The 15,369-nt window shown below is 36.1% G+C and overlaps 2 protein-coding genes across 52 annotated transcripts in view; one reads left to right on the top strand and one right to left on the bottom strand.

Annotated features, from left to right (window-relative positions):
* The window catches only part of pde7a (phosphodiesterase 7A), a 97,645-nt gene extending 90,019 nt beyond the window's left edge, over positions 1–7,626 (top strand). For 49 of the 50 annotated variants that reach the window (XM_087308054.1, XM_087308044.1, XM_087308042.1 and 46 more), the window contains 6 exons: positions 65–196; positions 284–375; positions 1,744–1,888; positions 2,537–2,633; positions 2,716–2,796; positions 5,872–7,626. In XM_087308054.1, the coding sequence (XP_087164180.1) occupies positions 65–196; positions 284–375; positions 1,744–1,888; positions 2,537–2,633; positions 2,716–2,796; positions 5,872–6,095 (771 nt within the window). In that variant the 3' untranslated portion in view covers positions 6,096–7,626. 50 annotated transcript variants of the gene reach the window in all.
* Position 7,627: 1 nt separating this feature from the next.
* Positions 7,628–13,919, bottom strand: mtfr1 (mitochondrial fission regulator 1). Of its 2 annotated transcripts, XM_087308560.1 has the most exons (9): positions 13,829–13,919; positions 13,641–13,665; positions 13,303–13,404; positions 13,124–13,225; positions 12,093–12,211; positions 11,788–12,014; positions 9,714–9,963; positions 9,455–9,629; positions 7,628–9,383 (listed from the first exon to the last, which is right to left on the bottom strand). In XM_087308560.1, exons 3-9 carry the CDS (start codon positions 13,336–13,338, stop codon positions 9,336–9,338), a joined length of 957 nt encoding a protein of 318 aa, XP_087164686.1. In that variant the 5' UTR covers positions 13,339–13,404; positions 13,641–13,665; positions 13,829–13,919; the 3' UTR covers positions 7,628–9,335.
* Between the last annotated feature and the right edge of the window lie 1,450 nt (positions 13,920–15,369).

Genomic DNA, 15,369 nt, shown 5'->3' with positions numbered 1-15,369 from the left:
TACCTTACAATGAACTCTTCTGCACTTATTCCCTCTTTGGCTCTGTCTGTGTGTTTGTCCACAGCTCGCCCAGTCCCTCACTTCATTCGACATCCTCTTAGGGCTGCTGGCGGCGGCCACACACGACCTGGACCATCCTGGAGTCAACCAGCCTTTCCTCATCAAAACCAACCATTACCTTGCAGCTTTGTACCGGGTGAGAGATTTAGAGGAACGTTGGTGAAGAAGTGTGTTTGTATGTGGGATGGTGTGGATGAGTGTGATGTTTTGTGTGTGTTTGTAGAATACCTCAGTTCTGGAGAATCATCACTGGAGGTCAGCAGTAGGTTTGCTCAGAGAGACCGAACTCTTTTCTCATCTTCCTGCTGAGGACAGGTCAGACTCTGGGGCTTTTTATTTTTGTTTAAGCTGCCTTTTGCACAAATGTGTTATTTCGACATTTTTTATAATAAAATAAAAAAGGTTGACTGTCTCTTATAGTGATATATTTGTCAAAATTCTTTAATAAGAAGAAAAGAAATTACTGAGTCAAAATAATGAAAAGAAATTTAAGCAATATTTGTAATATGTTTAAATATACTTTATTATAATTGTTATTTAACTTTAAAATGCATGATCAATTTATAATTTATTCAAGGTACTTTTAATATTAATAATAAAAAGTATAATAATTAGTATTGTTATTATTTATAGTAGTAGTAACAACAATAGTAATTATTCTATTAGCAGTATAAGCTTATGTAGTAGTAATAATCATAATATAACAAATATTATTATTTCTATTAGTGTGTTTAGTATTAGTAGTATCGATAGTAGTAATAATAAATATTTATTATTATTAATATAATTAATTATTATATTATTATTTTTAGTAGTAGTTGTTTTAGTATTATCAATAGTAATAATTAATATTATTCTACTTAGTATAATTATTAATAGTAGTAGTAGTAGTAGTCTTGATTAGGAATAATAAATATTCTACTTAGTATTATTATTATTAGTAGTAGTAGTAGTAGTAACAACAACAAAAGTTATTATTACTAGTAGTATTGTTATTCTTATTGGCAGTATATTCTTATGTAGTAGTGATATTAATAATATAACAATGAATAGTATTATTACTATTAGTGTTAGTAGTATCGATAGTAATAATAATAACTATTCTACTTAGTTTTATTATTATTACTGATAGTAGTAGTAGTAGTAATATCGATAGTAATAATAAAAAATATTATGGCCCATTTCCACTGAGTGGTGCGGTACAATTCGGTGCGCTTTTACACCCTTTCGGAAGGATACCTAGCATAAAAAAAGGTTACCAAAAGGCAGGGCTAGACGCGCAGGTGAATGCTATTAGTTTACAGAGATTCTTCACTCACTCGTGCAACAAGCCAGGAAAATGAAAACAAAGGATTCGCCATTTTTAAAAACGCAGCCGAGACATTACACCGTAATAATATATACATATAATAATGAGCCATGGTCGATCTGAGCTCATCGTTTTCATGAACAGCCACAAAGCCAAGAAGAAGAGCAGAACTACCCTGTGGACCGTAGTTGTTTGCTAGGCTAAATGGTCTAAAGCGTGATATTATTATTATTAGTTAGAATTAGAATTTTTACAATTATTTTACAGAGTCCTCTAGTTAATATTAGTTAAGGCTCCCATATTTTCTTATAAGACTTGTGTATGTGAATGACCTCGGCTATGGTTGGCTGACTTGAATCTTTGTGTCTTGACAGCTTGAGTATTGAGAGGCAGCTGGGATCCCTGATTCTGGCCACAGATATCAGCCGACAGAATGAGTACCTGTCCCGCTTCAGGACACATCTGGACGAGAACGACCTGAATTTAGGAAACGCTTCTCATCGACACTTCGTTCTGCAGGTGCAAATCTGGAACTCAGTATGAATTAAGAAATAAGAAAAACTATTTATGTGGCTTTTTAATAACTAAATTGATTAAATTCTATTTTTTATGTTTATTAGTAAGTTAATTATGTATGAAGTTGTTTTGAAGGAATCAGGTAGCGATTATTGTATTTTTTTTATATAAAGTGAGCAGTGAAAACAAGCACCTTTTTTACAATAATATTTCATTTATTTTTTTATATTATTTAGTTTAGCTCTTTTTTCTTCACTGGAATGTTCAGTTTATATGAATAAAGGTCCTGTTTTTAAAGGTATAGTTCACCCAAAAATGAAAAATCTGTCATCAATAGCTCATCCTCCACTTATTCCAAACCAGTTTAATTTAATTTCTTCTGTTGAACACCAATATTTTGAAGAATGTTAAAAAAAACTGCCATCGATTTCCATCGTATTTTATTTGTTCCTACTCTGGATGTCAATGCTTTTTCCCAACATTTTTCAAAATTTCTTGTTGTGTGTTCAACAGAAGAAAGAAATTCCTAAAAGTTTAGAACCATTTGAGGGTGACAGAATGCTAACATTGACATTTTTGGGTGTACTATCCCTTTAAGTGGATCAGGGCTGTGAGGCATTGGTAATTGACGTGTGTTATTGCTGTTTCCAGATGGCGCTGAAGTGTGCTGATATCTGTAACCCGTGTCGACCGTGGGAGCTCAGCAAACAGTGGAGTGAAAAAGTCACAGAGGAGTTCTTCCATCAAGGTACTCCAGATCAGCGGATGATGCCTATTTTATGTTATTTTATGTGTCCAGTTCATCAGAATACTTTCATTTTCTCATTTAGGTGACATTGAGAAGAAGCTTAAACTTGAAATCAGTCCACTGTGTGATAGTGAAGCCAACACCATAGCCAGTGTTCAAATCGGTAAGAACATCCTTGTTTATAAGTGTCAATTAGATATTTGCTTTTCTATTGCTTTCCTCCATGACAGGGGACCTATTTTCCCCCTTTTTGCAAGATGTCAAATAAGTCTCTGATGTCCTTAGAGTGTGTATGTGACGTTTCAGCACAAAATATTACACAAATAATGTTTTAGAACTTTTTTAAACTTTGATCCACAGTGTCATTTTGGTGGCACTCGCTGTAAATTCAAATGAGATTGTGCTCTTTTCAAAAGAGGGCGGAGCTCTCATCATCAGCATAGAGGCAGATTTAAACAGGACTAATGTAATCTCTGTGAAAAACTGAAAATGTGAAAAGTATCTCAGAAGAAGGAAGTCTATGGAGACTATAAACCTATTAGTCGCTGACATTATCTTCAGCAGGTGAAAACTCTAATGGCGGATGGCTGCTTCTCACTCAGGGCTGTCTATAGTAATGAGGGAGAGAATCGGTGCATTCGACTTCATTCAGTGCTGCACAGACCGATCGAAATCTGTCCTAAAGCAGTGCATGCCGGTTAGAAATTTTGTCCGGATTGATACTGCGCAGACCCCACATGACTGTCACATGTGGCATCAAAGTACCGCCACATTGCTCCGAAATCAGACGATTGATTCAGCCGGTGCAGCATCTGGAGAGCGATGATGACAACGATATTACACAATTGACTGTAACTACCAAAATGACAACAACCATGTGTTTTTCGGGTTTATTATTGGACAACTTCCATCTCACAAATTTTGAAACAAACAAACTTTTCATACCCTTGTGCACATCACGCTTATCATCTTTTGTTGAATAATTTGTTCATAATGACTAGATTTTTTGCATAGGTTTATTCTGCCTATTTACACAGATTACTATATTCAGCTCCATAAACAATATAAGTGATATATTTTAGTAAATAACCTGAATATTAACTCAAATAAGTCTTACAGACTTGTAATAAACTAATTATCATTATTGATCCTGACACCCCCATAAAGATTTCTTAACAAATTAAGTTCAAAAATATTTTATTTAATTTAAAAATACATGATTTAAAAAAAAAAAAATGTTTTTCCTGTCAAGCCGTTTATGCAGATGTTTTAAAAGGGACATTGATGTAGCTGCTCTTTTTGGGAAATTTCTACTTAAAAGTGTGGAACATTTATTTAGCTTCTTTTGTTTAATGTTTTTCGGATTAAAGTGCTTTTTAAAAATGCTTTCATTATCTAAAATAATCATTATCATTGTTTAGGATTTAATCAAAACACCTTGTTTTAGTTTTTTATATAAATGTAAACCCCTTTTTAGCATATTCAAAAAACTGGAACAGTATTGACATCCCATTCAGCGTGTAGTAGCCTAAAGAGTGATGTTTCAACTCCTGAAATTTGTGCTTATTGTTTTGTTTATTAAGCCTATTCATGGATATTATTCTTATTTTGTGCCCTCTCGTTTTCCCCTTCTTGTGTGTTTGTTATATAGGCTACTTAAATTTAATTCATAATTCCCTTGTTTAAAAATAACTATAGTTTGTAAAGACTGTATTTTGTTTTATTTGTAATGTAAATCTTTTGTTGTTATTGCAATAAATAAATAAATGGTGACGCCATGTGATCGGTCATCAGGATTGCAGCAACTTTAAAGGGCCATGACACCCCCCTCTTTCGGTTAAAGTCTACTTCAGAAATTTTTCAAAAGATGCATGATTAATGGGCGTGGAGCTCCGCGAGCATCGGGCAGGAGTGGGCGTGGCCAGCAGGGGAGAAGGGGAGCGAATAACTGCTGTTGTCAGTTATAGCTCACAAAATGAGACACAAAGAGGAGACGCATGAGTTTATAGTTTACAAAGTTAAAATGCAAAGAAATGAACAGTGATTTAATGCCCTGCTACATTTGTTATTTGTAATTTCATATACAGACAACAACAATTTATATCATTATAAAGATGTGTGTTCATGTAAACACTATAAATGAGGACTTCTCCCTCAATCCCCGTATCCAGCAGACTCAGTGCAGCAGGTCTCCTGACCCGTCTATTTTAACCATTAACCCTGCTGGTAATCTGGAGGATTTAGGCAAACACAGCAGCACGGCGATGTGTCTGAATGTGAACGAACTCCTGATGAAAGACAGCGTCCGCCATTCTCTGATTCTCGTGCTGCTCTCCGGACAAAAATGCTAGCAGCACGCACACAGCTTTGCTGTATGATCGGCTCTGACAAGATCGCGGAGAAAACATGCAACAAACCCCGTGGATGATGGAAACAAACGCATATGAGCCTTCATGAACGGCTAAATACTGTGCCGTGGTTTCCGTGTCTCTCAGCTCGGGCTTGACACTGGCAGGTCTCATGAATAATTAAGCAGCCGGCTCTTCTCATAGGATAAGAAAACTCTGCTATGAATAATAATGAGAAACCGACGCGTCATCATTGCACTTGCAGTTCTGCTCTACGTCGCTGATTTTGATCCCGCCCCAAAAATCATTTTAAAACCGGAAGCTGAAATTAGCTGACAAAAGCTCAAAATTATCCAGTTTTCCCCACAATTAAAGCTGACAGGTGCTAACATTGTCTTAACTGATGCTCAACACACACACACTTGTTAATACAAAAAAAAAGTTCTCCGGGGTGTCCTGAACCTTTAAAGCACCGAAGTGTCCGGCTTGACTGCTCTGTTTTCAACTCCGCCTGCGCTCAGCTAATCTTGTTGATTGCCGGCTGCAGCCGTGCTTCATGATGAATGCACCTAATGTCACTAAGGGGTGGAGATTTCCCCCTCTAATGACATGTACAAAGGGAGAATGTCAATCTAAGTGATTGAAAAAAATCTGTAGTAAAGTCTTATTGACCTTAAAATGCTTTTTTTTTCTTTTTAAATCTAAAGCTAAACTGAAAGAAATTAAACATTAATATACAGTAAAAATGTCTCCCAAACAGCACCTGAATATATTTTTATAAATAAACATTTTATATGTAATTAATTTCACCCTTAACTGTTTGTAGATTAGATGTGTGTGCATATTTATAAATCTTTTGTAATCATTTAAGATTCTCTCTCTGCCACCAGGTTTCATGACGTACGTAGTGGAGCCTCTGTTCGCTGAGTGGGCTCGTTTTTCAGACACGCGGCTCTCTCAGACGATGCTCGGCCACCTGGGCCTGAACAAGGCCAGCTGGAGCACCATGGAGCCCGAAGCGTCGGGCAGCTCGGAGGACGGAGAATCGGATCCAGCTCGATCCTCAGAAGAGCCCAGTTCAAGAGCCTTAACTCAGGGAAGCCCAGAGTCATGACACCTCCACTGCCCTCAGCCAAACACACACAGCGCCGCCCGTCCCCCCCCAAAAAAAACAACCACTGATCATTCTCCTCTTCTCTTCATTTGATTTAATTTATTTCGTTTTAAAACTCTCTCATTTCCCCTTCGACATACAGCAATACATAGATACCTCATTTGGCTACTGCTGCAAGTTTTTCGTTTGTTTTCTTCCTTCTTTTAATTATTGTGATGTATTTATTTAACCTTATTTTTGGGCGTTACTAATTCAATGATGCTTTGAATAAAGACTGTAAGGGAAAATGGGGTTGGATGAATCCCCCCTCCTGTGGCTTTAAAGTGCCATTTCGAAACATTGAATTGCTCTGAAAGTCACCTTGAGTATTTATAAGACAACCGCATCAACAAAAAGAGAGACGATGTGTGAATGCATTGCGAGTGCGTTTGTGTGCGCTAGTGCTTCTGCAAATCAATCTTCCTCCTTGTGTACAAAATGTGAAGAGCCCAGTCCTTTTGCTGCCTCTGAAGACTGTTTACACACGTCGTTTTTTTCTATACGAATCATGTTAGTTCTGTGATTTATTGCCTTCGAAGCACAGATGTGAAGAACCACTTGTACATTTTTGTTTGGAAGCCTACTGCTGATGATCAACGAAATCTGTCGGACTGAAAACCCGCCATTCGTTCTCCATTGCATCTCTTTCTTGTATTTCAGACCGTTTCCCCCCCCCAGTTTTTGAAGGAACGTCGCGCAGTGAAAGGTGGCAGAGATGATGAACCCTTTGGAGCATGGAAGAAGGAATCTCGTGTAGCTCAACAAGACTCTCTGTGGATTTTGCTCAGGGTTTCACCGACCTGCTTCTTTGGAGAAACGTGGAAGTAAAGGTGCCTTTTGTAGGTAGCCCACACTCTCTCTTTTCTCTGTCTTTCTCTTCTGTATTTTGTAAAGAAAGATCTCAGAATGTGTCGAAGCCACTCTCGTCTCTTCGGAAGACTGCAACACAATGCCTTAAAACTATGCACAAAGCTAAGTGACCAAACCAGCTGTCGTTTTCATTTTAAAACTCATCACATTGTCCATTTAGTGCACTGTCTGACCCTTTGCCTTTTTGTCGTGGAGTGTTTTGGGTTTTTTTGTTTTAGTATGGAGGAGATTTGGTTTATTGAGTTGATTTTTAACATTGAACATTCCATTTTTGTGTATCGTTTTGGATTCTGTACATAATTGGACAGGTTTTTTTTTTGTGCTTCTCTTGATGTTGGGAAAAGAGAAGAGGTGCTTTATTTTAGGTGATTTGTATTTTTGTTGTAAGTGCTGTAAGACTGTTGATTTAAGAAGAAAAAAAAAAAACTGTTTACAGTTTGTTGTAACAGCCATTTTGGGGAGACGACCTATGTGTCAAGCCATTTTGTAAAGGCTTTGCCGTATAACCTTTTTGATACATACCTGTTGCAGTTGCATTTTTGATGAATAAAACTTCACAAAATGTTTCTCTACCGGATGGCATGAACTCATGCTGTTCTGTGGCCCAAATGGAACACACAAACTTCGTTACACTAGTTGGTTTATTCAACAAATTAAAAGTCCATTCAACGGTTCTGTAGTGTAATGAAATCAGCCCATTTTAATCATAATTTAATACAAAACAAATCTATTCATGAGATACAAAAAAATTACACTACTGGTCAATTTTGGGGACAGTATGATATTTTAATGTTTTGAAATAAACTTAGCTTGCTCACCCAAGCTGCAATAATTTCAGCAAAAATACAACTTGTAAAATTGTGAAGTGTTATTGCACTATAAAGTTACTGTTTAAAAGTAGTTTAGATAATTTAATCATTTATTCCAGTCATTTTAAAGATATATTTTCAGCTTTAGAGTCACACAATCCTTCCGAAATTACTCTAATAATACTTATTATTATTGATAATAGCAATAATGACTGGAGTTATATTTTCATTTGAAAGTGTATACAATAAGCAGTTATTTAAAATGAACAAATTTAATGTTTAATAAATGCCATGTTGATGAACAGAATAATTTTCTTAAAAAAAAAAAAAAAAAAAACTGACCCCAACCTTGACCGGTAGTGTACCTTTTATTCTGAGGTAATGCTTCTACATGCTGGCCATTAGTTCCAGTATACACTGTTGAAATGAGAAATCCTATATTGCAATATAATGCTTCTGCTGCACAATGTGCAAAAGAACAAACCTTTAAAAGGTACAAACACTGTCACACCATCAACAGAAAGTTCACAAGCAACAACAACAAAAAGAAATTGCTTTTAACACAGTTAGCCTTGTGACTTATTTTCTTTAGTAGAACGATAAAAATGACTATTAGCTGAAATCAATGGGCTTGGTGATTTATAAAATGCAGGATCCATCACTTATGCAGTCTCATAAATGAATCAGGAGCCACAGTTTGGTTTTCCCTCTATATGCTTTTTGACTCAAGTTTTGGTAGACAATGACCTGCGACCTCATTTTCAGCTAAAAATCATATTTAATGTTTTACTGAAGAAACCAATTTGCCTACAGCCTGAGACTAAATGATTTAAACAGCATATTTTCAATTTTGGGTGAACTATCCCTTTAAAAAACAACAGACTTTAGCAGCCTTAAATATGTTAGATAGTATTTCAAATGACACAAAACTACATTATTCAAGTGATTTGCTAAACGGGTTTAAACCACATAATAGAAATGTTGCCAAATAATAAATTACAACCTAAAAAAAGGCTTTTTAAATTAGCTCTCGACAGTAGTCAGCAAATACCACTGAAAGCACCATCTATGCACTATTTATGTTCACAACATTATAAAAAGGCTGATGTTAAAATAAAGTGATTTTCCAGCAGCTATGAATCGTACAAACAAGTGTTAAAATACACACAAAATGACTGATTTAAAACTCTGGTGCTCTCGTTCAGCATCATCCCTTCAGAAAAGAGGGTCAAATACCTGCACTTTTGAGCTTAAATCCAACTAAAACCACAAACATAATATCATAAAACCCAACAATTATGGAACTGGCGTTAATGATGGAACTGGCTGTGGTACGAGATGTACTGGTATTGTACTATTTAAAGTGCAAAAAATACAAAGATGTTCAATTGAGAAACCAGATCGACAGTGTAGCGTTTGGCATGTTCACAAACATTATTTTAAGAGCTAACAGAAAAAGTTAGCCGGTGTTTCAAAATGAAGAGTCGTCAGGTTTTTACCCATTAAGATGAGTAACTCCATCCTAATGCATTTTCCTCCTTCCAGTCGACTTCAGCATGTGCTGTCCAAACTGCAAAAGATAATTATACTGCAATAAGACAATATACATCAGATACGATTTTTAAAAGTGACTTCACCTACCAGCGGTGTTTCCACATGGGGTTTATTCTCAAAAGCAGTGAAGGTAAAAGTGCCATCACATTCGCTGTCATTTCGATATCGGTGAGCAAACTTGCGTTTCAGGGCTTCTGCGATCATTGCCGCTGCATCTGTGGGTTCAACAGGTTTGGCTTTCACATTTCCATCCTCTTGATGGCTGTGAAGGAAAGAATAAATGAACACTTATTTGGTAAGTGTTAAAAAGAAGCCTTGTTTTCATAATCCACAGAAACACACTTGCCTCTTAACTGAGCGCAGCTTGACTTTGCCCATATCTTTCAGCACATCAAGCATGTTGGGAAGCTCTGGCTTTTTGGGGGCCGAGTCCAGTACAGTGTTCTGCTCAGCCTTTTTTCCACGCCGCTCTCGAATGAGGTCAATGGCGGAATAGCTTCTCTGCATGCTGGGAGTGGGACACGGAGGAGGTGGTGGTGGTGGAGGAGGAACTGGAACCATTGGTGGAGGTACAGGAGGACCACCTGGTGCTGGAGCTGAAAAAATTACAAAATAGTAATTTTAGCAGTAAAAACTACTGATATCAATGTAAATATTTGTAAATTGCTATATCATTTTTTAAATCTATACCAGGGGTGTCCAAACTCTGTCCTGGATAGCCGGTGTCCTGAAGAGTTTAGCTCCAATGCTAATCAAGTACATCTGAAACAGCTAATCAAGCTCTTACTAGATAAACTAGATGTGTTGAAGCAAGTTGGTGCTAAACTGCAAGACACCGGCTTGCCAGGATCGAGTTTGAACCCTGATCCATGCATTTAGAAATTAAATATAATTTTGAGACCAGTATTTTTTTTAAATACGCAAGCACACATTGTGCATGACTGATGCTGAGGTCACACTAGAGTTTGAGCAATGCGAAATTCTGTCGTACTGCGCTGCGGAAAGGGATGGGATTCAACAAGATGATTAGATGATTAAAAAGCAAGCGATTGGTCCATATAATACATTTATGTCCAGAGTGGTCATGTTTTGATCTTTGATTGGTCCTACGGAGTCACTAGATGCGATTTCGCAGGTCAGAGTTCACCGAGCTTAAACTCTGCACCGCAGCGAACTGCGAAACTTGTTGCATGAGCTTGCATTTTTGGTTTGATGCATTCTCATGCATCTGAGTGACTGCAGGTTAAAGGTGAAACCATCTCCACAATTGGTTCACTAATAGTTGGAGTAAATGAAAACGAGTGAGTCGCTATAGAATAGTTTGTGCTTGTTGTTTAATAATCATGCAAAAAAATTAATTAATTAAGTCGGCTCCATTCAAGTTTAATAATATTTCTGAGTTTCATCATGCAAATTGCTTCATTATTTATGAATTTCATAACCATGGAATTTATACTTGCACAACATTATACAATGAAATCCCATTTCGACCTTAAAAAAAAAAAAAAAAAAAAAAGAGGAAAAAGATATTTATTTTTCTACTCACAATTGCAATTTACATTTGCACAAACAATCTGACCTTTTTTCTTTAAAACTGCATGCTACAAACTCACATTTGCTATCTATTAAGACCGTACTGTGAGATAAACGTGCTTATAATTGAGAAAAATACAGAATTACATGAAAAATAGTCAAGAGTTGGATATAAACCCACATTTCCACCTGCATTTCTACTTTTCTTAGAATTGAGATATAAGCCTGAAAATTCTTAGTTTAAAACCTGCAACTGTTTAAACTAGCTTACTTTTTCAGAATGTAATGCAACACAATTGGAAGTTTATATATTTCACAATTGCATGTGGTGTTAAAATGATGATTCGGAAGTGGGTGCCACCTTCTAGCAAGTCTCACAAAATTTGTGAAATGTCACAAATTTTGGACTGACACATTTAAAATGTTTTTTTTTTTTTATTAAATTCAAGTTTATTTGTATAGCGCTTCTCACAATACTTGTTTCAAAGCAGCTTTACAAAAGGTGCACATTACTGTATTATTAAGAACAGTCAAATTCTGAAAGTTTAAAGTTATTAGTTACTAAAAACTCTTAACTAGTAAACTAAATAAACTAAAACTAATTATCTAGTAACTAATAGCTTTTATCAGTTTATATATATATATATATATATATATATAAACATAGTTAACCTGCAGTTATATAGTATATAGTCGATGTCTATGAGTCCATGTTAAATGAAGTGTATGTTTTCTTAAGCGTTAACTTGTCATATATACAGAGCAAAAGAAACAATGGTTAATTTTAGAAAATCATTATCGAAATAATTTTAAAAGCACTAAAACTAGAAATAAAAAATGTATCAATGCTGTAATATTAACAATAGTAAAGTAACACGGCAGCTAACCTGTGGACTGAGCACTTTGCTCCTGTGCCTGGACAATCTGTGCGATTTGCGCTCTTAGTTTGGCCAGCTCCGTCTCCAGAACGCTGATCTTCTGAATAGCTTCATCATTGATAACAGTCTGGCTCTGTTGCGCAGGTTCAACCTGGTGAAGGCTGGGTAATGACCGCTGACGTCTCAGGGGCCGCCGTTCCTGGGTGCGAAAAACCAAACCTGAATCTGCCTCACACCTGTAAAACATACAGATACAAACATGATACCAACTTCACATCCACATTTATGTTTTAGAACTTTGAAATGTTTTTCACCTGATTCTCCCAGGACCATCGCTCTCTTCTCTGTCGATCCAGGCAACGTCAGCGAGCGTGGCCACGTTTGGCCCATTTGGGCTGTTGAGGAAACTCGCTCCTGAAGCGAACGGATGAAGCTACGCGACCCGAAGACAGTTAAAAGGACAGTTAATAATTACAACACCTGCCTTTAGGGCACTTTACAAGTCTAAAGACAAACACACACACAAACACTGGAAGCATTTCAACAACTACAACAACAGAGCAAGCAGCATATGTTTTCACAGCCACTGTAACGTAAATATCACCAGGAAAACCAGTTTAAATGTTCATCTAGTGTTTAATGACATAAACATTTAGAACATTACAATGTCAATCAGCTTTTTATAAATTGTACATAATTAATGGCAAGCTTTATTTATTAAAAATATTGACTATAAGCTTTTATTTTAAAGCGGTTTTGGCCAACATTTTTCAAAAATGAACCGGAGAACTGACCTAAAGCAGACATGCTGCATTCCTGACATACAGGACAGCTGGAAGGAAGGGCAGAGAAGAGAAAACAGACAGAAATAAAAGTTTCAAGGTGGATTTAAAGACATCATACTTTCATTGTAAAGGTTAGACTGAAGGAAAAGGTTGGATTAGATACGAGCTGAAACCCATCCCGTGATTCATGAGTGTTTATGGTCAGCACACTAATGTAATCAAAACAGAAGAGGACAGAAATGAGGATATGTGGAACTGGAAATGAAAGTTAATGGAAGGTATGAAGGCACCGAAACACTTTAAGAACTAAATTGCGAGACGCCACTTTGAACAATATTTTGGTTTTGGGTGAACTACCCCTTGAGAGATGGAAGGTGTTAAAAGTTTTTAGGTACAAATAAAATTGCAATGAATATGGTTATAATAATGGAATAAAATGAACAGACCACCTAAGGCTATCAAAATAATTACAAATATATGAGTGTTTAGAGCACAAACATGGTTTAATAGCCTGTTGTAATCTATATATTTAAATCATAAAATAATTTAGCTTCTATTACCTGAAAATGTACACGAGGACAAGGCGCCAGTGGAAGATTTGTGGCAATTCTTCTGACAATACTTCTGGATGACCCATAATGCTTTGATGATGAACCTACAGCCTAAGAGTGACACAAATATGATCATACATTTCATCAAAGAATTGAATATTCTGAAATAAGTATGTGTATGAATTTACCAGGTCCATTTCAATCCGTCTATGGTTTCTGCTCATCCTGAGATTGAAGTATCTTCAGTCATAGATATGGCTTGTCATAAATAATCATCTTCAGATCAAAACCTAAAAAAATTGTGTTAGAACCCAATCTTGATGATATTATATAACTTCACATTTTATTTTTAACTAATACTATCATGTAAAGTGGGTTTTAACATAAAATCGTATGATTATTAGTCACTCTCACATTTTTTCACATAACTCCATTCCCAGTTTCCTAAACAGTAACTTTGTGACAAACATCCATTGTTTATAGTGATGTTGTTGACACTGAAATCTGCCAGAAAACACTGAGGTACTACACATTTTTCTAGTTGTTTCTCACTGAAGCACATGAATGTCAGACATGTCAGACAAACAACGAACGAGTAACTTTCTACAAACTTAATTTACAATGCATAAGGCCTAGGCGTCATCGTTTCAGTGTTGCAATAAATGCCCTTTTGGTTGGTTATAATATACCTAATAGGGCAAATCAATGTCTTACCGTGTAAACTGTAGCGTAACACAATTTTCTATAAGTCCTTGCTGTGCTATGCTAATGCCATCCAGACCAGCGGTATTCCGTGTGTTTTTCCACAGTTCGGGAGCAGTCGCTTGGAAAAGAGGGCTGGATTTTTAGAATTGGCCAATGAAATCTGAGGTTTTCCATAAATGGGTGGGTCCTAGAATTATCGAGAAAATGACTGGTTAAGAATGGTGGATAGGCAACTCAGCTGGCCAATCAGAGCATAGTATGACTCACATATACTAGGCATGCGTAGGTGTAACTGACTGAATTCTTTCATGTGTGGATTTGTTTTTGAATAACTTTATAAAAGATTATATTTCAAAAAGTATCACACATGTACTTTATTGATGTGATGATGTATCGTTTGTTGTTGTGTATGAATTGTGTGAATATAAGTGGTTTATCTGGGAGAATGTTTTTCGCCTGTTTGTTCAGATGTCAGTGTCGTTTCGCTCAATAACTGTAATTTTTATAATTATTTGTCTTCAGTTTAAAGAGAAAACACCTGCCTTTTTGTTCTGTCTACTTAAATTGCCTTCGTTTTATAATATAAAGCAAATGCGTTTTACTAATGTCCAATAAACACACACATATATAGTATTTTTTTTTTACTTGTTTGCTTCATTCATTCATTTATTCCCTTTATTAATCCGTGGTGGCCACAGCGGAATGAACTGCCAACTTATCCAGCATATGTATCATTTATTCATCTCTGGGAAACATTCATAGACACTCATTCACACTTATACAGTACAGACAATTTAGCCTACCCAATGCACCTGTCTTTGGACTGTGAAGGAAACCAGAGCACCCGGAGGAAACCCACGAGAACGCGGGGAGAACATACAAACTCCACAAAGAAACGTCAACTGACCCAGCCGAGACTCGAACCAGCAAGCTTCTTGCTGTGAGGCGACAGCACTACCTACTGTGCCACTGCGTCGCCCACTCTTGTCAGATGCTTTTTATTTGTTACTCCTACAATACAAAAAATATTAAATGGAAATGACACGTAAAAATGCATTAAATAAGACTATATGCAGATAAATACACACACACACACACACACACACACATACACACACACACACACACACCAAATCTGAAATTAAATAAGTGTAATATTATATAAATTATAATAAATAAACTAGTACACCTGAGAGCACAATAACCATAAAAAGAAACTTTAAGATTTGTTATAAATAAATTATTAATAAATGTATTACTTTAAAATTAATATTAATAAATTTGTAATAGATTTTATGTATTATACTATTCATTTGCAACATTTATTTATTTTATATAATACAAATAAAAGCAGCCATTTATTTAGAAAACTATTAGTTCTAATTTGCTAAACTTGATTAACCAGAATTAGATATAACTAAACAAAATGTTGGGCGAAGCAGTGGTGCAGTAGGTAGTGCTGTCGCCTCACAGCAAGAAGGCTGCTGGGTCACTGGTTTGAACCTCGGTTCAGTTGGTGTTTTTGTGTGGAGTTTGCATGTTCTCCCTAC

Source organism: Danio rerio, chromosome 24 (assembly GCF_052040795.2).
Source record: "Danio rerio strain M-AB ecotype USA chromosome 24, GRCz13ab, whole genome shotgun sequence".
NCBI lineage: Eukaryota > Metazoa > Chordata > Actinopteri > Cypriniformes > Danionidae > Danio > Danio rerio.
The sequence above is the reverse complement of the archived record's forward strand: the minus strand, read 5'-3'. Positions and strand labels throughout refer to the sequence as shown.